This window comes from Bombina bombina, chromosome 6 (genome assembly GCF_027579735.1).
Source record: "Bombina bombina isolate aBomBom1 chromosome 6, aBomBom1.pri, whole genome shotgun sequence".
NCBI lineage: Eukaryota > Metazoa > Chordata > Amphibia > Anura > Bombinatoridae > Bombina > Bombina bombina.
The window spans coordinates 317,950,140-317,976,306 of NC_069504.1; the positions used below are offsets into that span (position 1 = coordinate 317,950,140).

At 39.7% G+C, this 26,167-nt stretch overlaps 1 protein-coding gene across 1 annotated transcript in view; it reads left to right on the forward strand.

The window, feature by feature from the left end:
- MON2 (MON2 homolog, regulator of endosome-to-Golgi trafficking) overlaps nucleotides 1-26,167 on the forward strand; it is a 388,187-nt gene that overhangs the window by 212,996 nt on the left and 149,024 nt on the right. Inside the window, 4 exon segments of the mRNA XM_053719242.1 lie at nucleotides 1,728-1,838; nucleotides 23,184-23,359; nucleotides 24,297-24,459; nucleotides 24,990-25,283. Coding sequence (XP_053575217.1) covers nucleotides 1,728-1,838; nucleotides 23,184-23,359; nucleotides 24,297-24,459; nucleotides 24,990-25,283 — 744 coding nt within the window.

Here is a 26,167-nt window from a genome sequence, read left to right on the forward strand (position 1 = left end):
TGTCAGAAGACCTGGATGATCTATATATATTTTTGTGATCTTAACTTTCATGTTTTTATTTGTAACAATGTTTTTTTTAGGGGAGACATCCCTACTTAAAAAATATTTTATATTAGATTGTGTTAATTAAATTGCTTATTGATATCTTCAACTGTCTAGCGCCCACACTTAACTTCTGTTTTTATCTTAAAACTTGTCAAACAATAGGAAGGAGTTGTTTTAGTGAGGAGTGTGATATTTACAGCCTTTGCACACTACTACACATACCAGTAATTGTTTCCTGAGGTTCAGCCTTTTGTCCAGGTATTAGTTAGAATTAGACCACTTGTGGAACCTATTTCTCCACCCTGGCATCCAAATCTAATTTTCTCTGCATTCAACGTTCTTTGTTTGAACGAATGCACTCCATTGGTATCTACTTTTACCTTGGAAAGTAATCTTGCCAATTGCAATCTCTTCATCAAGGAGAGTTTCTGAGTTGTTGTCTTATGATTTTCCATTTGTAATTATTCACAAGGAGAAGGCTATACCTTGCCCTAAATATGATTTTACTCATAAGATACTTTCTAAGGCAAATTCCAATCAAGAAATGGTTATTCATTCATTGTGTTTAGATCTTGCTAACTCTAAGTAGCGGCTATTACTTAATCTTGGGGTAGTCAACGCTTTTAAGTTCTATCTCCATGCTACTAAAGATTCCAGACAAACTTCTAATTTGTTTTTTCTACTCTTGGACTTGTAAAGGGCAGAAAGCTACTAAGGTTGTGTGGGCCTCTTGGCTCAAAAAGTGAGTCACAAGGCTTTTTTACAGACGGTATAGTCACCAACTAAGACTATTAAAGCTCTTCTAAAGAGCAGTTGCAAAATCGTGGGTTTAAATTTTTTTTTTACAAAAATTGTTTCTTTGGAGCCGATTTACAAAGCTGCAACATGTCTTCTCTGCATATTTTTTTTTCAGATTTAACGCTTTGAGGTTTTGCTTTTTTGCAAGCTGCTTTTGGCAGGAAAGTGATCCAGGCCACAGTGTCGGCTAATTAAGAACTGCGAGGAAAAATTGTCCCACCTTTTGTGTAACGGACTGTGGACCATCATCATCATTTTACGAAAGAAAACAAAATTTATGCTTACCTGATACATTTATTTTCTTTAGGAATGATGATAGTCCACAGTCCCCGTCCGTTTCAGTTTTTTGGGTGACAGTTCTAATGACACCTCTATAGACCCTGCTTTGTCTTTTCTATTCTCTTCTGGTCTGTACGTAAATTAAGAGAGAGATGGAAGGTAGGAGGGTTTTAAAGTTCTTGTATGGGTTCTTGACCTCGTCCTAGTGGCGGGAAATATATCCCATATAATATGGAGGACTGTGGACCATAATCATTCCGAAAGAAAATAATTTATCAGGTAAGCATTCATTTAGTTTTTTTGGTCAATTGTTGTAATAGTTTGACAATGGATTCATATAGTAGTTCATCATATGACATATGACTACCTGTATGTATATATGTATGTAGTCGGGCAGTGTTCATTAAGTCACATTCAAATTAATTGTGTTTGCTTTCAGAAAATGTATGCTTTGTGTTCTATAAAAAAATCTTATTTCTTTGTATATTATGTAATTTCAATGGTGCATGTAACCCCCTTCGTGTATTCATACTATCTATAGACACTATCAAATTAACTTTCTTTTTAAATATAAAATTAATTGTCTTTGTGTTCCATGTTTTCAGGTTTGTCAGCATCCAAATGCTAGAATGAGAGAATGGGGGGCAGAAGCTTTAACATCTCTAATCAAAACAGGTTTATCTTATAAGCATGATTCATCGTCCTCACTAAACCAGGTACATTTGTGGCGTTAGAGAGTAGTAGTAAATCACTTTTTTTCTATTTGAAATGTATGTGTATCCAGATAGTAAAATCAACTTGTGGCATCCTATGCTTCTTTGCATTTTTATTAAGCTTGAATGTCACCTTGTTGCACAATACAGTGTGGGTATATTCTTCTAATCCCTTGTTTTTTTTATAAATGTAACATTGTGTTCCAACAAAAAATCCACCATATTAAAAATAAATGTTTCAAATATGACTGACCAAACAGATACAGCTCTATATATATTTTATGTATTCTTATACTTATCACAATGCTAAAATATTTTGTTCAGTAAATATCCTGCATTCGGCAACCAATGTTTTCTTCATAAACGGAAAGAGTCCACGGCTGCATTCATTACTTTTGGGAATTCAGAACCTGGCCACCAGGAGGAGGCAAAGACACCCCAGCCAAAGGCTTAACTACCTCACCAACTTCTACCATACCCCAGTCATTCTTTGCCTTTCCTCCCAGGAGGTTGTCAGAGAAGTGTCAGATGTTTTTTTCGATAGTCTCTTATGGAGGGTAGTACTCTTCGGAATGCGACTGGAGTTTTAAGTAGTCCTGTCAGCCTCTCGGTGAGAGCATGGATGAAAGTTAGAGTCCGGAGATGCAGGGAGAGTCTTCCTACGAAACCATCCCAACTCAGATTAACAACTCTACAAGCAATCAGCGTTTACAAGTTTCGTTGCCTGCTTTCTTCTCAAGTCCATGGCAGAAGCGCCGCTGCTATCTGTCACACTGTTCCACAGCGTAGATTCCGGTAAGATCATGTCTTTCTTCTGTTGTGTGATCAGTCCACGGGTCATCATTACTTCTGGGATATTATCTGCTCCCCTACAGGAAGTGCAAGAGGATTCACCCAGCAGAGTTGCTATATAGCTCCTCCCCTCTACGTCACCTCCAGTCATTCTCTTGCACCCAAAGACTAGATAGGAGGTGTGAGAGGACTATGGTGATTATACTTAGTTTTTATAACTTCAATCAAAAGTTTGTTATTTTACAATAGCACCGGAGCGTGTTATTACTTCTCTGGCAGAGTTTGAAGAAGAATCTACCAGAGTTTTTCTTATGATTTTAACCGGAGTAGTTAAGATCATATTGCTGTTTCTCGGCCATCTGAGGGAGGTAAAAGCTTCAGATCAGGGGACAGCGGGCAGTTGAATCTGCATTGAGGTATGTAGCAGTTTTTATTTTCTGAATGGAATTGATGAGAAAATCCTGCTATACCGTTATAATGACATGTATGTATACTCTACACTTCAGTATTCTGGGGATGGTATTTCACCGGAATTACTCTGTAAAAGTACATTAAACCTTTTAATAGGTATTTAAATCATGTTAAACGTTTTTGCTGGAATGTAGAATCGTTTGCATTTCTGAGGTACTGAGTGAATAAATATTTGGGCATTATTTTTCCACTTGGCAGTTTGCTTGTTTTGCTTATGACAGTTTCGTTTCTCTCTCACTGCTGTGTGTGAGGGGGAGGGGCCGTTTTTGGCGCTCTTTGCTACGCATCAAAAAATTTCCAGTCAGTTACACTTGTATTTTCTGCATGATCCGGTTCATCTCTAACAGAACTCAGGGGTCTTCAAACTTCTTTGAAGGGAGGTAGATTCTCTCAGCAGAGCTGTGAGATTTATGTAGTGACTGTGTTTTAAAACGTTGCTCTGTGATTTTTATGTTTAAAATTTAATTAGTGTTGCTTTACTAATGGGAACAAACCTTTGCTAACAAGTTGTGTTGTTTTTAAAGAGTGATGCTATAACTGTTTTTCAGTTCATTATTTCAACTGTCATTTAATCGTTTAGTGCTTCTTTGAGGCACAGTACGTTTTTGTTAAATAAGATTGTAACCAAGTTGCATGTTTATTGCTAGTGTGTTAAACATGTCTGATTCAGAGGAAGATACCTGTGTCATTTGTTCCAATGCCATGGTGGAGCCCAATAGAAATTTATGTACTAACTGTATTGATGCTACTTTAAATAAAAGCCAATCTGTACAAATTGAACAAATTTCACCAAACAGCGAGGGGAGAGTTATGCCGTCTAACTCGCCTCACGTGTCAGTACCTGCGTCTCCCGCCCGGGAGGTGCGTGATATTATGGCGCCTAGTACATCTGGGCAGCCATTACAGATAACATTACAAGATATGGCTACTGTTATGACTGAAGTTTTGGCTAAGTTACCAGAACTAAGAGGCAAGCGTGATCACTCTGGGGTGAGAACAGAGTGCGCTGATAATTCTAGGGCCATGTCTGATACTGCGTCACAGCTTGCAGAGCATGAGGACGGAGAGCTTCATTCTGTAGGTGACGGTTCTGATCCAAGCAGATTGGATTCAGATATTTCAAATTTTAAATTTAAATTGGAAAACCTCCGTGTATTACTAGGGGAGGTCTTAGCGGCTCTTAACGATTGTAACACTGTTGCAATACCAGAGAAAATGTGTAGGTTGGATAAATACTTTGCGGTACCGGCGAGTACTGACGTTTTTCCTATACCTAAGAGATTAACTGAAATTGTTACTAAGGAGTGGGATAGACCCGGTGTGCCGTTCTCACCCCCTCCAATATTTAGAAAGATGTTTCCAATAGACGCCACCACACGGGACTTATGGCAAACGGTCCCTAAGGTGGAGGGAGCAGTTTCTACTTTAGCTAAGCGCACCACTATCCCGGTGGAGGATAGCTGTGCTTTTTCAGATCCTATGGATAAAAAATTAGAGGGTTACCTTAAGAAAATGTTTGTTCAACAAGGTTTATATTGCAACCCCTTGCATGCATCGCGCCGATTACGGCTGCGGCAGCATTTTGGATTGAGTCTCTGGAAGAGAACCTTAGTTCCGCTACGCTGGACGACATTACGGACAGGCTTAGAGTCCTTAAACTAGCTAATTCTTTCATTTCGGAGGCCGTAGTACATTTAACCAAACTTACGGCTAAGAATTCAGGATTCGCCATTCAGGCACGTAGGGCGCTGTGGCTAAAATCCTGGTCGGCTGATGTAACTTCTAAGTCCAAATTACTTAATATACCTTTCAAGGGGCAAACTTTATTTGGGCCCGGTTTGAAAGAAATTATCGCTGACATTACAGGAGGTAAGGGCCACGCTCTACCTCAAGACAAAGCCAAAGCTAAGGCTAGACAGTCTAATTTTCGTCCCTTTCGGAATTTCAAAGCAGGTGCAGCATCAACTTCCACTGCACCAAAACAGGAAGGAGCTGTTGCTCGTTACAGACAAGGCTGGAAACCTAACCAGTCCTGGAATAAGGGCAAGCAGGCCAGAAAACCTGCTGCTGCCCCTAAGACAGCATGAACCGAGGGCCCCCGATCCGGGACCGGATCTAGTGGGGGGCAGACTCTCTCTCTTCGCCCAGGCTTGGGCAAGAGATGTCCAGGATCCCTGGGCGCTAGAGATCATATCTCAGGGATACCTTCTAGACTTCAAATTATCTCCCCCACGAGGGAGATTTCATCTGTCAAGGTTGTCAACAAACCAAATAAAGAAAGACGCGTTTCTACGCTGTGTACAAGATCTATTATTAATGGGAGTGATCCATCCGGTTCCGCGGTCGGAACAAGGACAAGGGTTTTACTCAAACCTGTTTGTGGTTCCCAAAAAAGAGGGAACTTTCAGGCCAATCTTGGATTTAAAGATCCTAAACAAATTCCTAAGAGTTCCATCGTTCAAAATGGAAACTATTCGGACAATCTTACCCATGATCCAAAAGGGTCAGTACATGACCACAGTGGATTTAAAGGATGCTTACCTTCACATACCGATTCACAAAGATCATTACCGATATCTAAGGTTTGCCTTCTTAGACAGGCATTACCAGTTTGTAGCCCTTCCATTCGGATTGGCCACGGCTCCAAGAATTTTCACAAAGGTTCTGGGTGCCCTTCTAGCGGTTCTGAGACCGCGAGGAATTTCGGTAGCTCCGTACCTAGACGACATTCTGATACAAGCTTCAAGCTTTCAAACTGCCAAGTCTCATACAGAGTTAGTTCTGGCATTTCTAAGGTCGCATGGATGGAAAGTGAACGAAAAGAAGAGTTCTCTCTTGCCTCTCACAAGGGTTCCATTCTTGGGGACTCTTATAGATTCTGTAGAAATGAAGATTTATCTGACAGAAGACAGATTAACAAAGCTTCTAAATGCATGCCGTGTCCTTCATTCCATTCAACTCCCGTCAGTAGCTCAATGCATGGAGGTGATCGGCTTAATGGTAGCAGCAATGGACATAGTACCCTTTGCACGCCTACATCTCAGACCGCTGCAATTGTGCATGCTGAGTCAGTGGAATGGGGATTACTCAGATTTGTCCCCCACTCTGAATCTGGATCAAGAGACCAGAAACTCTCTTCTATGGTGGCTTTCTCGGCCACATCTGTCCAGGGGGATGCCTTTCAGCAGGCCGGACTGGACAATTGTAACAACAGACGCCAGCCTTCTAGGTTGGGGCGCTGTCTGGAATTCTCTGAAGGCTCAGGGACAATGGAGTCAGGAGGAAAGTCTCCTGCCAATAAACATTCTGGAATTGAGAGCAGTTCTCAATGCCCTTCTAGCTTGGCCCCAGTTAAAGACTCGGGGGTTCATCAGGTTTCAGTCGGACAACATCACGACTGTAGCTTACATCAACCATCAGGGAGGGACAAGAAGCTCCCTAGCAATGATAGAAGTATCAAAGATAATTCGCTGGGCAGAGTCTCACTCTTGCCATCTGTCAGCAATCCACATCCCGGGAGTGGAGAACTGGGAGGCGGATTTCTTGAGTCGCCAGACTCTTCATCCGGGGGAGTGGGAACTTCATCCGGAGGTCTTTGCCCAAATACTTCGACGTTGGGGCAAACCAGAGATAGATCTCATGGCGTCTCGCCAGAACGCCAAACTTCCTCGCTACGGATCCAGATCCAGGGATCCGGGAGCGGTCCTGATAGATGCTTTGACAGCACCTTGGAACTTCAGGATGGCTTATGTGTTTCCACCCTTCCCGCTGCTTCCTCGATTGATTGCCAAAATCAAACAGGAGAGAGCATCAGTGATTCTAATAGCGCCTGCATGGCCGCGCAGGACTTGGTATGCAGATCTAGTGGACATGTCATCCTGTCCGCCGTGGTCTCTACCTCTAAGACAGGACCTTCTGATTCAGGGTCCATTCAAACATCAAAGTCTAACTTCTCTGAAGCTGACTGCTTGGAAATTGAACGCTTGATTTTATCTAAACGTGGGTTTTCTGAGTCGGTTATTGATACCCTGATACAGGCTAGGAAGCCTGTTACCAGAAAGATTTACCATAAAATATGGCGTAAATACCTATACTGGTGTGAATCCAAAGATTACTCCTGGAGTAAGGTTAGGATTCCTAGGATATTGTCTTTTCTGCAAGAAGGTTTAGAAAAGGGTTTATCGGCTAGCTCATTAAAGGGACAGATCTCAGCTCTGTCCATCTTGTTACACAGGCGTCTGTCAGAAAATTCAGACATCCAGGCCTTTTGTCAGGCTTTAGCTAGGATCAAGCCTGTGTTTAAAACTGTTGCTCCGCCATGGAGTTTAAACTTAGTTCTTAACGTTTTACAGGGTGTTCCGTTTGAACCCCTTCATTCCATTGATATAAGATTGTTATCTTGGAAAGTTCTATTTTTAATGGCTATTTCCTCGGCTCGAAGAGTTTCTGAGTTATCAGCCCTACATTGTGATTCTCCTTATCTGATCTTTCACTCAGACAAGGTAGTTCTGCGTACTAAACCTGGGTTCTTACCTAAGGTTGTCTCTAACAGGAACATCAATCAAGAGATTGTTGTTCCATCTTTGTGTCCAAATCCTTCTTCAAAGAAGGAACGTCTTCTACACAATCTGGATGTAGTTCGTGCCCTCAAGTTCTACTTGCAGGCAACTAAAGATTTTCGCCAAACTTCTTCCCTGTTTGTCGTTTATTCTGGACAGAGGAGAGGTCAAAAAGCTTCTGCTACCTCTCTCTCTTTTTGGCTTCGTAGCATAATACGTTTAGCCTATGAGACTGCTGGACAGCAGCCTCCTGAAAGAATTACAGCTCATTCCACTAGAGCTGTGGCTTCCACTTGGGCCTTTAAGAATGAGGCCTCTGTTGAACAGATTTGCAAGGCTGCAACTTGGTCTTCGCTTCATACTTTTTCCAAATTTTACAAATTTGACACTTTTGCTTCTTCGGAGGCTATTTTTGGGAGAAAGGTTCTTCAGGCAGTGGTTCCTTCTGTATAATGAGCCTGCCTATCCCTCCCGTCATCCGTGTACTTTTGCTTTGGTATTGGTATCCCAGAAGTAATGATGACCCGTGGACTGATCACACATAACATAATAAAACATAATTTATGCTTACCTGATAAATTCCTTTCTTCTGTTGTGTGATCAGTCCACGGCCCGCCCTGTTTTTTAAGGCAGGTACATATTTTTTAAATTATAATTCAGTCACCACTACACCCTTGGCTTCTCCTTTCTCGTTGGTCTTTGGTCGAATGACTGGAGGTGACGTAGAGGGGAGGAGCTATATAGCAACTCTGCTGGGTGAATCCTCTTGCACTTCCTGTAGGGGAGCAGATAATATCCCAGAAGTAATGATGACCCGTGGACTGATCACACAACAGAAGAAAGGAATTTATCAGGTAAGCATAAATTATGTTTTTTTTACTTTCATCATGGATGTCATGTAATTTCAGCAGTTTATCCGTTTATATGTTTGTTATATGATTCTGTCTGCTAATGTGTAGTGATATTTGGGCTCATGGCTATTTCGGAACAAAGCGGCCTATTGCAAGTGATGTGTCCTTTACGGGCGCACTTTTTCATGGACTACACGGTACACCTTGTGACCGGGCGTGGTCATGTTTTGGCTCTCCATTTCCGCATTCCTGACCATGTGGCGACGGAGAAATTCTGGAGGTGGTGAGTGCCCCAGCCATTGGGGGTGTAAGGTGCCGTTTACATTTTTCTTATTGGTCCATTTTTTATCAATATCCCAGTTATGGAGAATTCTGATTTTTTGGAGACGGATGTCTCTGATTCTGATTCTACTTCTTGGGAATATAAATTGGCCTGGGTGATACATGTCCATCAGTTATGTTCCGAATGCAGTTTTAGAGTGCTTCCTAGCTAATGAAACTGTCGATATTAAGGCTGAGAAACACGTTGCATTGTATGTAACCATTGCTTGTTACAATTTTTAATTTGTTTTTAATAAACTAACTTGTTTTACACAAGCTCTGGTCCAGCACCTTCTTGAGCAGCATTACCACTGCTTCTGACTTTCTTTTGGAATCTAATGCAGGATCACCCTGCATTGTCCTATCTTCACCTGGAGAGGGTTAGCTGGTACACCCCAAGTTACCAGCCTGCTTCTACCAATACATAAGTCTACTTGGGTTAAATGTGAGTACCCACTTGGCATTACCTATTTGATTGACTCATCCTGACATACTGATGTACACATGAGGTGCCCCTCTATTATCTCTTTTCTCTGTAGCTTATGCCGGACAAGTCTTTGAGGAGAGCAGCCTTCCACCTGTGCCCCGTTTACAGAGTTGGATCATCCGATCATATTGGAGTTATTACACCACCATTAATCCGATACCCTAATTGGGACACTTTGTTGGGACTACATCTATCTATGACCATTGGATCATATGGTTTGAATAATATACTTTTAATTAATACATACCTATATATGCATTTTTTTTATGTTTTTTTCTGTAAGGTTGATTGCATCAAGTTTATATAGAATTTTCTTATATGCAGAGTGATAGAGCACCCCCTCACCTCTTGTTGTAAATCCTGCGGGAGTGTCCGTTCTTCTTCGGTGGTAACCTACGAGCTGCCTTTATTTTAATCCGGTTAGGATGGATTTTTTTTGGTTTAAAGCTCATGTTTGTTATAATATTTCCTTTTGGAAATATTCTTCTCTGGAATCGATACTCATGATTTTGTGATCGCACTGTTTACTTCTACGAAAGTTATGAGGATGTGTTTTAGTCCGATGTTTGTCTGTTGTTTATCTCTCCCTTTTAGGGGGTGACTTGTGTGGCCTTGTCAATATGGAGCCCTTCGTTTCAGACTGTCCCTGACTGGGTTCATAGCCTTCTGTTTTTGATGCCTATTTCAGACACGTGGCGCTTACTATGCCTGGCTGGTCCGGTTAGGGCACCGAGTGGTCCCGCTATTATTTGTTTTTTGTTTTACAAGTTTCAGCTTGCATTCCGGGAGGATTTTGATGGTCCGCAGTTTGTCTAGGGGCATGGAGGATCGTGTTCGGTCCTTATTAGCCTTTCAATCTAGTGGCCGGGACTCCGTTGAGATTTGCTCTCTGACATCCTCTGTTGGTACCAATTCGGGATCCAGAGTGTTTCCTTCCCGTTGTGGGTTAGAAGTTGAAGGTTTTGTCCTTTGTGCAGCCAGTTCCTGGCGTTCTTACCTTTCAGGGTTTCTCGGGATTGTCCTTTTGGGCTTGTTCCCTCTTGTGGTCTCTTCCTTAGGGGCAAGACTGTTTGGTCTTCGTCCGTTTTTCTGGGCAGATATGGAGGGCCGTGCGGGACTTAGTAGTTCCATATTAGGGACAATAGGCTGCTATCTCCTCCTTTCCTAGCTTTCGCTTAAGGGATGTTCCGCATGGATTCGGGATGCTCTGCATTCTTCTTCCTTGGGGTGGTCCTCCGGAAGGTTAATCTAAGTGGATTATAGGAAATAACTTTTTGTCTATTCTCTCTTCGGGTGATCTCTGCTCTTGTAATTATTCCCATGGTTTTGGACCTCATGAGTGTAGTCCTTGGGACCTTTGGCCTCTAGATTAGTTTGCATGACTACGGCCTAGCACCTTGTTAGTGGGGAGTTGGCCTCCTGCTAGGGGCGTTCTCTTCCCTTTTGTCTGAGAATTTAGGAGTTATGTGCCAGTTTCTCTGGTCTAACCCGGATATCATTCCCTGTGAGGTCTGAATCTTCAGAAGGGGTATCAGAAGGGGTATCTTGTGCTCCCTGGAGGGGTCGTTCATTTTAAGACGGCTCTGGGTCCCAGTTCTAGGGTTCTTATTTCGGATCCTTATGGACTTATGATCCTGTATTCTGGTTCAGGACGACCCAGTTTTCCATGGGGGCTGTTTTCTCATTAGGAGTGTGCTCACTTTTAAGGGGAGTTTTTCTCTGTTCTATCATCGGTGGTGATCTGGATGATCTTCATTCGGTCTTCGACTGCTTAGCCTACGGCCTTTGGGGCATGTGTGGCATTTTTATATCTGTGCCCTCCTCTTTAGGGGGGGTAGATTGTCACCTTCAGCAGTAGGGTCTGCTCTCTGTGGAGAATTGAGGTCCTGCCTTGGGTGCAGGAGGAGCGGGGCTTTTTGGCCCACGAGTTAGCGTGGCAGCCTTATCCTCTAAGGGCTTCTCTTCAAGCACTTGTTCTAGGAGCAAGTGCCTTTTATTTAGGTGAGGCAGCAGTCTGCTGCTCTGTGGCTTGTTTGACTAGCTGTTTGGAGAATAAACTCTCTGTGCCTAGACTGTTATGGAGCGGTGTGCTAGGTCTTTTTAAAGACCTAATTTTGCACTTTCCCCTACCCTAAGTCCTAGGGGGTTCTTCTTGGAAGTACCTTATGCTTGAAGGAGCAAGGGGGTTGGCACCCGAGCTCTGTGGGGGTGGGTAATTTCCCACATTCTTCCATTCCCTGGGGGGGGTTAGGCTCGTTTTTGTTACCCTGTCTTATCAGACTTGCCTATCGATTGGGCTGGTTCCGGTATTTGGAGCAGGATTTGAGATCTGTTGCTCTGCAAATTTCGTCATCGGGCATCAAGGTTTGATGAGCTGAGCCTTCCTTGGGTTCCTCTGGTATAGCTTAGTGGTAGCACACTTACCTGGGAACCAAAGGTCGAGAGTTTCAATCCAACCCTAGGTGCTGGTTCTTTGTGTAAAGGGCTCTGCTTCTTTTCCACGCTTAGGTTTTTGTGGGGAAGACTGGCTGCATCCGCTGGTTAGCTGGATGCCTTGCAAGGCCGTAGGTTAAGATTTGAACCTAACCTCATCTGCTTCCATTTGTTTGCATATATTCAAATTTTTAGATTCATCTTCGGATGACAGCAGCATGCAGTTCTGACTCTTCAGGTGGTTGCCGTCAGGGATTTCCCTATCTGAGTTGCTGCACGAGGTTTCGGTTTTTGAATATTTGGTTATTCTAATCTGTCTTAACGGTTTCTGGGGTTCTCGTCTTCAGTTACCTTCCAGGGTGTGAATGCACTTTGTTTGTAAATATTCTCTTCTCTTTTTCAATCTCTGGGTCTTGGTCCCATAGATTTTGTGCAAACTAGGGTTGGGTATTCCTCCCTTGTTCTTCGAGACTGGTTGGGTTTCGGTTGGCTTGGCCGTCAGGGTTTTCTCCTGGAGTTCTTGGAGCTCGTTTGGGCCCTATTTAGGAGTTTTGTTTGGGCCCTATTTGGGTTCTCGGGAATCCTTAATGGATGTCTTTTCCGTGTCTTTTCATCCTCTCGGAGAATACAGCTGTTTGATCCCTTTCTCTAGTAGGGGGTTTGTTGTTCGGAGTTCGACTGCTGGTTGATGGTGTCTCTTGGATGCTGTTGGCTCTGTGGAGTCTAGTTCCTACGGTCTCTAGCACGGCTTATGGACTATCGGGTCAGTATCCTTGGGCCTTTTCCCTTTTTTTTCAAATTTTTTTCTTGGCTTTGGGCGAAGCTGGATTTCTAGAGAAGGGGTGTTAGGTTTGGTGCCCTCAGAATGGGCCACCTTTTGTACACTCCCGTTTTAGCATTCAGTGTCATATAGCTTGGATATTATTTTCCCAAAAGTAATGAATGCAGCTGTGGACTTTTTTCGTTTATGAAGAAAAACATAAATTATGCTTACCTGATAATTTCCTTTTCTTCAGACGGAAAGAGTCCACAGCTCCCCGCCCGTAATTTTCTGAGGGGCGCTGGTTATTTTTGTTCTTCTGGCACCTTTTTCACCCTATGCTTCTTCTACTGTTCCTTGTTCCTCGGCAGAATGACTGGGGGATGGGGGAAGTAGGAGAGATATTTAAGCCTTTGGCTGGGGTGTCTTTGCCTCCTCCTGGTGGCCAGGTTCTGAATTCCCAAAAGTAATGAATGCAGCTGTGGACTCTTTCCGTCTGAAGAAAAGGAAATTATCAGGTAAGGATAATTTATGTTTTTAAATATTTAATGGTTACTTGATGTTTCTTATATTTATTTTTTACATTGGGCAAAAAAAAGCAGATTCACATAATCGTGTCCATTCAGTTTCTCATACACATTAAGTTGATTACAGCTGTTTCAGAGTGTTATATCATAAAGGGCTTCCAGTGCATACAAATGCACAATCAAATCGAATTGTTCTAATTAGAGGATAAGGCATAGGATGCGGATAAGGCTTGTGAGGGGATGGACAAAGGAGAGAAAGTATGAGGTGAGATGCTGAACACAAAAAGCTGAATACTGTAATTACTAGTCTACAATAAACCAATTGAGGGTCATAAACATATATGGTTATTAGACGGAGTCATCTTGCATTGTGTAGTGTAAAATATGAAATAAGCAGACAACCAGTGATTTATCGCTAAGTTTCCAGCAGGTGAAATGGGTGTTACATGTATTCCTGTGTGATGAGTGCTACGGATAAATTACAGATAAATATAATATGACATAAAGTGCAAAAGTTTTATAAGCAGGTGTCCAGTAATCCTTGAAAAAAATAAAAATAATAATAATAATAAAATAATCTTGGACCATAGAAAAGCAGCTCACTCGACTCATATTTCCTCTCTGAAGTTTTTCTCAAGGTCCTTTGCAGTAGTAGGTTAGTATGATTAGCAAAATAGGTGATCCTTAGCCACAGATAAACCAGGAATTTTTTTTTTAAAAAAACCCTCCACTCCTCTAGATATGTTGTATAGAAGCACATTCCTTTAGCTTTTAGTAATTAAATCTTTTCAGTCCCAGAATTGAAAATTCTTCAACATGTTTAGGTGCATATTCCAATAATTACTTATTTTAAAATTCAAATTTTGTAATATTTTTTTTTTTAATAAAATGATAAAAAAATACTATTTTCCCTGCATGTAAGTCACAAAAGTACTAAACATGATATAAAACTACCTTTAGGCTGGATGTATAAGTTGTATTATTACATGTAAACATTGCCTTAATTACACAGGATATTGTTGTTTACACTGTGTTCCATCCCCTCTCCCAACTGTTCCATTTTAAAGATGCAAATATTCCAAAATCCAAACCTTTAACAGTCCAAACAGTTAGGATATAAAGGGTTTTCTAGCTGTTGTGACTAATTAGCCTTTTCTACTGAAATGTCAACATTTTATAAACTATACATGTATTCAACTAAAAACTAGCATCTTTATCACATTATTAACAAATAATATTATATATAATATTTAAAAATATTTATAATCAAAAATATATATTTTTCTGTTGTTAAGAGCAAAGCCACAATGTAAAAAGAAAACATAATTTATGTAAGAACTTACCTGATAAATTAATTTCATTTATATTTGCAAGAGTCCATGATCTAGTGACGTATGGGATATACAATCCCACCAGGAGGGGCAAAGTTTCCCAAACCTCAAAATGCCTGTAAACACACCCCTCATCACACCCACAATTCAGTTTAACGAATAGCCAAGTAGTGGGGTGATAGAAAAAATAAAAAAGCATACAAAAAAAGAGGAACTGGAACAATTGTGCTTTTATTCAAAAAATTATAACCACCAGAAAAAGGGTGGGTCTCATGGACTTTTGCCAATATGAAAGAAATGAATTTATCAGGTAAGTTCTTACATAAATGTTGTATTCTTTCATGTAATTGGCAAGAGTCCATGAGCTAGTGACGTATGGGATAGAAATACCCAAGATGTGGAAGTCCACTGAAGAGTCACTAGAAAGGGAGGGATAAAATAAAAACAGCCATTTTCTGCTGAAAAAATTAAATCCACAAACAAAAATAAGTTTTTCTCATAAATTTAAAGAAAAAAACTTAAAACATATTCAGAAGAATCAAACTGAAACAGCTGCCTGAAGAACTGCTTCAGAAGAAGCAAATACATCAAAATGGTAAAATTTAGTAAATGTATGCAAAGAAGACCAAGTTGCTGCTTTCCAAAACTGAAGCTTCATTCTTAAAAGCCCAAGAAGTGGAGACTGATCTAGTAGAATGAGCTGTGATCCTCTGAGGCGGGGACTGTCCCGCCTCCAAATAAGCTTGATGAATCAAAAGCTTTAACCAAGATGCCAAAGAAATGGCAGAAGCTTTCTGACCTTTTCTAGAACCAGAGAAGACAACAAATAGACTAGAAGTCTTCCTGAAATCTTTAGTAGCTTCAACATAATATTTCAAAGCTCTTACAACATCCAAAGAATGTAAAGATCTTTCAAGAGTATTCTTGGGATTAGGACACAAGGAAGGAAAAACAATTTCCCTACTAATGTTGTTAGAATTCACAACCTTAGGAAGAAATGTAAACAAAATCCGCAAAACAGCCTTATCCTGATGGAAAATCAGAAAAGGAGACTCACAAGAGAGAGCAGACAATTCGGAAACTCTTTTAGCTGAAGAGATAGCCAAAAGAAACAACACTTTCCACGAAAGTAGTTTAATATCCAAAGAATGCATAGGCTCAAAAGGAGGAGCCTGCAAAGTCTTCAAAACCAAATTAAGACTTCAAGGAGGAGAGATTGATTTATCAACAAGCTTGATACGAACCAAAGCCTGAACAAAACAGTGACTATCAGGAAGCTTAGCAATCTTTCTATGAAATAAAACAGAGCAGATATTTGTCCCTTCAAAGTACTTGCAGACAAACCTTTATCCAAACCATCCTGAAGAAACTGTAAAATTCTAGGAATTTCTAAAAGAATGCCAGGAGAATTTATGAGAACACCACCATGAAATATAGGTCTTCTAAAATCGATAATAAATCTTCCTTGAAACAGACTTACGAGCCTGTAGCATAGTATTAATCACTGAGTCAGAGAACCCTCTATGACTAAGCACTAAGCGTTCAATTTCCATACCTTCAAATTTAGCGATTAGAGATCCTGATGGAAAAACGGCCCTTGAGACAGGAGGTCTGGTCTTAAAGGAAGTGACCAAGGCTGGCAACTGGACATCCGGACAAGATCTGCATACTAAAACCTGTGAGGCCACACTGGTGCTATCAGAAACACTTACGATTGTTCCATAATGATCTTGGAGATCACTCTTGGAAGAAGAACTAGAGGCGGAAAGATATAAGCAGGATGGTAAAACCAATGAACTGCTAAAGCATCCACCATCTCCGCCTGAGGATCCCTGGACCTGGATAGGTACCTGGGAAGTTTCTTGTTTAGATGAGAAGTCATCAGATCTATTTTTGTAAGACCCCACATATGTACAATCGGACAAAATACATCTGGATGGAGAGACCACTCCCCCGGATGTAAGGTCTGACGGCTGAGATAATCCGCTTCCCATTCTCTACACCTGGGATATGCACCGCAGAAATTAGACAAGAGCTGGATTCCGCTCAAGAAAGTATCTGAAATACTTCTTTCATAGCTAGGGGACTGCGAGTCCCGCCCTGATCATTGACATGTGCCACAGTTGTGATATTGTCCATCTGAAAACAAATGAATGGTTCTCTCTTTAACAGAGGCCAAACCTGAAGAGCCCTGAAAATAGCATGGAGTTCTAAAATATTGATTGGTAACCTCGCCTCTTGAGGTTTCCAAACCCCTTGTGTTGTCAGAGATCCCCAGACTGCTCCCCAACCTGAAAGACTTGCATCTGTTGTGATCACAGTACAGGTAGGACAAACAAAAGAAGCCCCTTGAACTATACGATGATGGTCTAACCACCAAGAGAGTTGACTGTTGGGATTTAAGTGTGATATCCGAGTATAATCCATGCACCATTGATTCAGCATACAAAACTGTAGAGGTCTCATGAAAACGAGCAAAGGGAATCATGTCCGATGCTGCAGTCATGAGACCTAAAACTCCCATTCACATAGCCACTGAAGGGAATGATTGAGACTGAAAGTTTCGACAAGCTGAAACCAATTTCATTCGTCTCTTGTTAAAGACAGAGTCATGGACACTGAATCTATCTGGAAACCTTAAAAGGTAACCCTTGTCTGAGGAATCCAGAAACTCCTTGGTAAATTGATCCTCCAAAGATGTCTTTAAAGAAAAAACACTAGTTGATTTGTGTGAGATTCGGCTAAATGTAAAGACTGAGCTAGTACCAAGATATCATCCAAATAAGGAAACACCGCAATACCCTGTTCTCTGATTACAGATAGAAGGGCACTGAGAACCTTCAAAAAGATTCTTTGGAGTGGTTTCTAGGCCAAATGGAAGAGCGACAAATTGGTAATGCTGGTCTAGAAAAGAGGTCTGGATGAATCGGAATGTGAAGATATGCATCCTGTAAGTCTATCGTGGACATATGACCTTGCTGAACAAAAGTCAAAATAGTCCTTATAGTCACCATCTTGAATGTTGGGACTCTTACAAAACGATTCAAAAACTTCAGATCCAGAACTGGCCTGAATGAATTTTTTTTTTTGGGGATAATGAATAGATTTGAATAAAACCCCAGACCCTGTTCCTGAAACGGAACTGGAATTATTACCCCTGAAAGCTCTAGATCTGTAACACACTTCAGAAAAGCCTGAGCCTTCACCGGATTTGCTGGAACGTGAGAGAGAAAGAATCTTCTCACAGGAGGTCTTACTCTAAATCCTATTCGATACCCTTGAGAGACAATACTCTGAATCCACTGATTTTGAACAGAATCTGCCCAAATGTCTTGGAATAATTTCAATCTGCCCCCCACCAGCTGAACTGGATCAAGGGCTGCACCTTCATGTAGACTTGGGGGCTGGCTTTGGTTTCTTAAAAGGCTTGAATTTATTCCAACTTGAAGAAGGTTTCCAATTGGAACCAGAGTCTTTAGGGGAAGGATTGGTTTTCTGTTCCTTATTCTTTCAAAAAGAACGAAAATGATTAGAAGCTTTAGATTTACCCTTAGATCTTTTATCCTGAGGAAAAAAAAAAAAAAAAACCTAGCCCCCAGTGATAGTTGAAATAATTGAATCCAACTGAGTACCAAATAAATTGTTACTTTGGAAAGATAGAGATAGTAATCTAGACTTAGATACCATGTCAGCATTTCAAGATTTGAGCCATAAAGCTCTTCTAGCTAAAATAGCTAAAGACATAGTTTTAACATCAATTTTGATGATATCAAAAATAGCATCACAGATAAAATGATTAGCATGTTGAAGCAAACGAACAATGCTAGACAAATCAGGATCTGTTTCCTGTTGCGCTAAGCTATCCAACCAAAAGGTTGATGCAGCGGCAACATCAGACATAGAAATGGCAGGCCTGAGAATATAGCCAGAATATAAATAAGCTTTCCTTAGATAAGATTCAAGTTTCCTATCTAAAGGATCTTTAAAAGAAGTACTGTATTCCATAGGAATAGTAGCACGTTTGGCAAGAGTAGAAATAGCCCCATCAACTTTGGGGACTTTTCCCCAAATCTCTAATCTAGCCTGCTGGCAAAGGTTACAACCTTTTAAACCTAGAAGAAGGAATGAAAGAAGTACCAGGCTTAATCCATTCCTTAGCAATTACATCAGAAATAGCATCAGGAACTGGACAAACCTCAGGAGTAACCACAGGAGGTTTATAAACAGAATTTAAACGTTTACTAGTTTTGATATCAAGAGGACTAGACTCCTCAATATCCGAAGTAACCAACACTTCTTTTAACAAGGAACGAATATACTCAATCTTGAAAAGATGAGTAGATTTGTCAGTGTCAATGTCTGAGATAGGATCTTCAGAATCAGAGAGATCCTCGTCAGAGAAGGATATTTCAGTATGTTGTCGGTCATTAGAAATTTCATCAATTTTATGAGAAGTTTTAAAAGACCTTTTATGATTATTAGAAGGTGGAATAGCAGACAGAGCCTTCTGTATCGCATCAGAAATATAATTTTTCATATTAACAGGGATATCATGTACATTAGATGTTGAAGGAACAACAGAAACTGTACTAGTACTGATGGAAACGTTTTCTGTGTGCAAAAGCTTATCATGACAACTGTTACATACTACAGCTGGAGATATAATCTCAGCAAATTTATAACAGATACACTTAGCTTTGGTAGAACTGTGATCAGGCAGCAGGGTTCCAACAGTTGCTTCTGAGACAGGATCAGATTGAGACATCTTGCAAAATGTAAAAGAAAAAAACAACATATAAAGCAAAGGAAGTTTAATTTTTTTTTGGCGCCAACAACATCCGGAAATGACACAACTCGCGTCATAACAGACGCAACCTCGTGCAAGGAAACCTGGCGTCAACCAAGACGCCGGAAATGATGAACTTGCGTCAACAACGACGTACCTTCGAGTCAAAAAATTCTCACACCAAGAATGACGCAATAAATAACAGCATTTGCGACCTCGCAAGCCTAATTTTGCCCGTGAAATTTAAAGAAAAACAGTCAATTTGAAAAAAAGGACTATACCACAGGTAAGGAAAAAACTTCCTAAACCATGCTTCCCAAACTAAAACTGACAGTCTGCAAAAGGAAATATACATAGACCTGACTCTCCGCAAATATATGTCAAATACATATATTTAAAACTATATTAATACTTAAAGCGCCAAACCATAGCTGAGAGTGTCTTAAATAATGAAAACATACTTACTGAAAGACACCCATCCACATATAGCAGATAGCCAAACCAGTACTGAAAAAGTATCAGCAGAGGTAATGGTCTATAAGAGTACATTGTCAATCTGAAAAGGGAGGTAGGAGATGAATCCTTACGACCGATAACAGAGAACCTTTGAAAAGATTTCCCGCAAGGAAAACCATAAAATCAATAGGCGATACTCCCTTCACATCCCTCTGACAAACACTGTACTCTGAGAGGAATTGTGCTTCAAAATGCTGAGAACTGCTTATCATAGAAGAAAAATCAAGCACAAACTTACTTCTCCACTTCCATAGGGAGGCAAAGTTTGTAAAACTGAATTGTGGGTGTGGTGAGGAGTGTGTTTATAGGCATTTTGAGGTTTGGTAAACTTTGCCCCTCCTGGTGGGATTTTATATCCCATACGTCAGTAGCTCATGGACTCTTGCCAATTACATGAAAGAAAAGTATTTTATAGATTTATAATGGAACAGTTTAATCTTCAATACTTCCCATAGATAATGTGGATTTTTGCAACTTTGAATCTCTAACATACATAAACTACCTTATGAGTTCTTCAGTTGGATATTTCTTATCATTGAAATTAAAAATATATGGGATGTTCAGCTTTGTTCCAGATGAAAATAATGGTTAATTTTATTTATATATATATATATATATATATATATATATATATATATATATATATATATATATATATATATATATATATATATATATATATATATATATATATATATAAAATGTGTATCTATGCGTGTGTATGCATGTATGTACAAATCTCTGAATCCAGAGTTTCAGAATTATACTGCAACCCAGACTTTTTTCAGAATTTTTCAATAATATATATATAAAAAAAAACATTTTTATTTAAAACTACCATTTCTTTCCTATGGCATGGAGAGTCCATGATGTCATTCCATTTACTAGTGGGATATTCAACTCCTGGCCAGCAGGAAGAGGCTAAGAGCACCCCAGCAAAGCTGTTAAGTGTAACTTCCCTTACCCATAATCCCCAGTCATTCTCTTTGCCTCTGTCAATGGAGGGTGTGCGAAGATGGTGTCTGAAGATATTTAATCCTTTAATGTGTACTTTTCCCTGCAAGCAAGGATTGAGGTCTAGCTGTGTCCATGTCAATCTCTTTAGTAAGAGTAGTGGTGGCGTTTAGCAGTTGGAAGGCAGCTTTACTGCTAACATTTTTGCTACCCCTGTTATAGAAAGCCAGAGTTGGTTACTTTTTTCTCTTTTTTTTCTACAGGTCCATGGTAGACATGAAAGGACTCTGCCACACCTTAGATGTCATTCCATGCCGGACGGCAGATCCACCTTCTAGGTGAGAGGGTGACAGCACTCTTAGATGTATTTCTCCTGTGGACTTTATAGGACTGCAACAGGGACCTAGTGGGACTGACTTCCCTTCAGAAAGGGTTTTTTATTTCCTGCCGGGCAATTCTACGGTAACCCAGGCTGTATGTGTGGAGTCTGGGTGTCAGGGCAACATTTTATCCCCACAGTCAATCCCTGCATGGTCTGTTATTATGGACTTTATAATCCTTTTAGGGTTTTATTCCTTTGACGGTTGTTAGAAAATCTCTTTACAATGAGGCATATGTGGAGGATGTTTATGGCGCAGTTAATTTGAGCGCCTAATATTGTACCGCTTTTGACCATTTGTACCTAAGGGACGTTATAACGGATTTGTTTCCCTCCCTCTGCACTATGCATTAGTAATCCACTCATAGTTAGAAGCGGATTCGTGTAAATCAGCTAGCAACCTGGAGTTCTGGGTTGGATTCCATATGAAATTATTTAATGATTTTGGCTACTAGGAACCACCAGTTTTGGCGGATGCAATAGCGCTGTTTAAGAGTCAGGCTCCACGGCTTGTCAGTCTACTATATGTATTGCTCCTATCGAAGACTCAGTGTTCTAGGTCTGACAGAATCAAAGGGGCTTCAATATCAGTGTGTATTATACTGGGATATAAACTAGGTCATACCAACATGGCGCAGTTAATTTAAGTGCGTTGACAGAGAGGGCGTTTTTTTTTGGGCGTGGCCTATTTCAATGCAGAGGATCAGCATGAGCGCTTTAATTTTCATATCCCCTGTTAGTGGCGATCGCACTGCACACCCTTATTTTGTCTCCCTGCCCTTGTTTCCTCCTTTTAGTAGGATGCGGGCTAGGTGTTAGAGGTCTCTTAATGTGTTTTGTAGGAGGTATATGTGCTGGGACTAATTTGTGTTCTATTCCGTTATGGAGAGCTTCAATGTAAATATTTTGCTACGTTATTCTTTTGCATAACCTGGATGTTGTGCATGCTCTAAAATTTTACCTACAAGCTACTAAGGATTTTCGGCAATCTTCTGCCCTGTTTGTTGTTGTTTTCTCTGGAAAACGTAAGGGTCAGAAGTCCACTTCTACTTCTCTTTCCCTCTGGTTAAGAAGTATGATTCGTTTTGCTTATGAGACAGCTGGACGACAGCCTCCTGAGAGAATTATGGCTCATTCCTCTAGGGCTGTCTCCTCATCTTGGGCTTTCAAAAATGAAGCTTCTGTGGAACAAATTTGCAAGGTCGGCAACATGGTCCTCTTTGTATACTTTTTCCAAATTCTAAAAATTTGATACTTTTGCCTTGGCTGTGGCTTCTTTTTTGAGAAAGGTTCTTCAAGCGGTGATGCCTTCTGTTTAGGTGCTCCTGCCTTGCTCTCCCTACTTTTTCATTCCGTGTCCTCTAGCTTGGTTCCCACTAGTAATTGGAATGATGTCGTAGACTCTCCATGCCATAAGAAAGAAAACAAAATTTATGCTTACCTGATAAATTTCTTTCTTTCCGGGCATGGAGAGTCTATGACCCTGCCCTCTTTTTAAATTATATTTCAGCAGTTTTTTTGTTTTTTTTTTAGTAACCCTCCGGCACCTCTATACCCTTGTGTTGATTCTTTTTCCATTTTCCTTGGGCTAAATGACTGGGGATTATTACACTTAATAGCTTTGCTGGGGTGCTCTTTGCCTCCTCCTGCTGGCTAGGAGTTGAATATCCCACTAGTAATTTGAATGACGTTGAAGACTCTCCATGCCCGGAAAGAAAGAAATTTATCAGGTAAGCATAAATTTTGTTTTTTAAATGTAAATCCTGGTCTATATTTATTCAAAAAATAATTGCCTTACTGATTACAGCACTGTACTAGATTTATTCAACTACCTTTCATTTTGCATTTATAAGCTAGTAAATGACATAAGATATTGTTGTTTACATTTAGTCCCATCCTCTCTCCAATCTGTCTCATTTTACAAATGCATATATACAAATATTCCAATAGCTAAACCTTTTCTGGTCCCAAGCAATTTGAATAAAGGGTGTTGTACCTGTATATATTGATAGATTTACATGTAACACTTACATTGTAAGCACCAAGAACAGCATATATCATAACACATGTATGTACTGTATAGATCAATTAAATTGATTTTCATGTGTTCTGTTTCACAAGTAATTTGCATTGTTCAGACAGATGTTTTTTTTATTCTATTGAATCTCTCTTTGCATTTAGAGATTACAGTTACTGTTGTTGAATCCATTGAAGGAACTGTCCAACATAATTCATCATGATATACGACTAAAGCAGTTGGAATGTGTTCTACAAATTCTGCAGAGTCAAGGAGACAGGCTGGGACCTGGCTGGCCGCTTGTACTGGGGGTGGTTGGAGCAATCAGAAATGATCAAGGGTAAACATTCAGGTCCAAAAAATGAATTTACATTTTAATCAAATACATGTTGTTATTTTTTTAACAAACTAAAGAAACAAGTGTTACTAAATAAAGTAGCACTCAACACTGATTGTCGAATAATTTATTGGCACACCAGGTTTTGTGAATATAAAGCTAGCACTGTGCAGAGTGAAAATATTATAAACTGTTTAAAACAAATTAGGCCAGAAGTTAAATATACTCTCCCTGCAAAAACTGTTTACTAACTTGTCATGAGGTGCAAGGCATGACTAGTAAACACCAGTGGAGTTAGATATGGTGACTGTGGAGTCGACCCCCATTTCAGCTGAGAATATTTCATGTCTTGATTAGTTTACTGTGAAGATCACAAAATAAGTCTTATAGTTTCTTAATCCTTGAAATAATTGAAATGGTAAGAGAAGACAAGACGGTATGTGTTAAAAATACTAATTTTTAATTCCTGATTTATGGTCAGAAAAATACTCAAGTCATGATCTATGTAAAATCATCAGTTCTGGACAGTATGATGAAAAATGCTTAGACTTGCTGTCTGCATCTACACTAATACAGCTCAAAATGAAGGTGGTAGTGGTATGTAGCATTTGGCCAATCAACCATTTGTTTAGCACTGATCTTCATTTGGTTATAGTCAAATGGTCTTCTTGATTGAATTATTAAAATCATAGCCCACATGCAATTGACATTTAAAATATGCAAATTGTTCAAAAGCATATTTATTGTTGGTATTGTTTTACAACGTTCAGATAAGAGAGTAGCAGAGTTTTCAAGATTATACTGTGTAAGCATATCACTCTTGTTATGTAAATAAGTTAATAATAAGATTTGCCATTATCATAAACCCCCAAACAGAAGATCATTCTGATGTTTTCTGAACCTCACTTGACAAAATGTATGTGTTCCTTATTCATTTTAGTGAATCTTTAATACGGACTGCATTCCAGTGCCTTCAGCTGGTTGTGACCGACTTTCTACCCACAATGCCATGCACTTGTCTGCAAATAGTTGTAGAAGTGGCTGGCAGCTTTGGTCTTCAGAATCAGGAATTGAATATTAGTTTAACATCAATTGGGTTGCTGGTGAGTTTAAATGTGTTGCTTATTTCCTTTTTTAACACATCTTCCTTGTAATTACAAGGGCAAAAAAAGTTTAAATGTACAAAAGACTTATATTATTATTTTTTGTTTGTTTTATTATATTTAAACCTTATTTCCATAAACTAGTTTCTTAGAAAGAATTGCTGTATTTGAAACACTGATTTTGACTGTAGGTAAGAAGCAGATGGCCCCTGTAGCTTGCCCATATTTCTTTCTTGAGTGTGACTTAATTACTTCTTAGGATAACCTTTTTCATATTCCAGATATTCTTGAATTTCTTTACAATAGTTGACCTTACCACCTACATTGTAGGCCTGTTCCATGTATAAATCACCCATCAGAGAGGTGCAAGGAGGCCTGAACTGTGCCATATTAAATCAACAGAACATAAATTAAAAATTGCATTGTTCCTCATGGATCAAAAACAAATGTCATGCTTTAATTTTAAAATGCAAGGCAAAATCTTTGAACTAATTCATTATTCATAATTTCATATCCTATCTTTTTTTTAGTGGAATATTTCTGATTTTTTTTTTCAACGAGGGGAAATCATAGAGAGGGAGCTAAACCAAGAGGAAGAGTTCCTTCAAAAGCAGGCGAAAGAGAGAGGTTTGACATTACATCGTCCTTTTCACCCTGCACCACCTTTTGACTGCCTTTGGCTGTGTCTGTATGCCAAGTTGGGGGAGCTGTGTGTTGACCCACGCCCTGCTGTCAGGAAAAGTGCTGGCCAAACTTTGTTCTCTACAATAGGAGCCCATGGAACTTTGCTGCAACACGCAACATGGCATACTGTTATATGGAAGGTATTTGAGAGTAATGCATCTTGTTTAACTATGCCAGTCTGTCACTGCATTATAAATTACTATTTAAAAAATGTTTTTTATTTTTTAAACTATATAGATATTTTTTTTTTTTTTTTTTATTTTTTTTTTATTTATACATTTTTATTGAGGAAATTCAAACATAAACAAAATTGCCAAACTTAAAGATTACAGACCTTGTGATAAGGTTCACATTGATAGAAAAATGTACAGTCTTAGAAACATATATATTCAAAAATCAAGTGGGCAAAAATAATAATAATCACATTTTTCCAATTATATAGTCCTCCTCTGGAAATAGTAGGTCACTCTTGGACCATAATAAAATAATAACTTTCAATGGAGGTAAATTAATCCATGGCCACTCTTGGGCTTGGTATTGTTAGCAAAATAACAGGTACATATGAATCAAGACTACCCTAAAAATACATACAATCTCTAGGCAGGCAAACATTGAGAGCCATAAGTGAGACGCTCAGTAATAACACATTATTTGTCCCCCCCATCTGAACATTGCTGGCCATTATAAGCATCCTCTGCAGCTTATTAACACTAGGGTTAACTGTTAAGTTATTATTCAGCAACTCTAAGCAGGGCTTGCATACCAAGTATATTGACCATTATATATAGGCTCCAACACTGGGTTTTTGTACTGGGTATGATATATTATTGCAGAGTATATCACACATCACACTTCACTGGTAGTAGTATTAGTGGTACATAGAATGGCACCTACATATGGAATTTAACAGTCATAACAATCCTATATTCCCTTCTATTAAATCTCAGTTTACTAGCCTCTCAAGTATAAATTTAACAGTAAAACAGGACTATTTATGGGCGCCATGTGCCTTGTATATACCCTG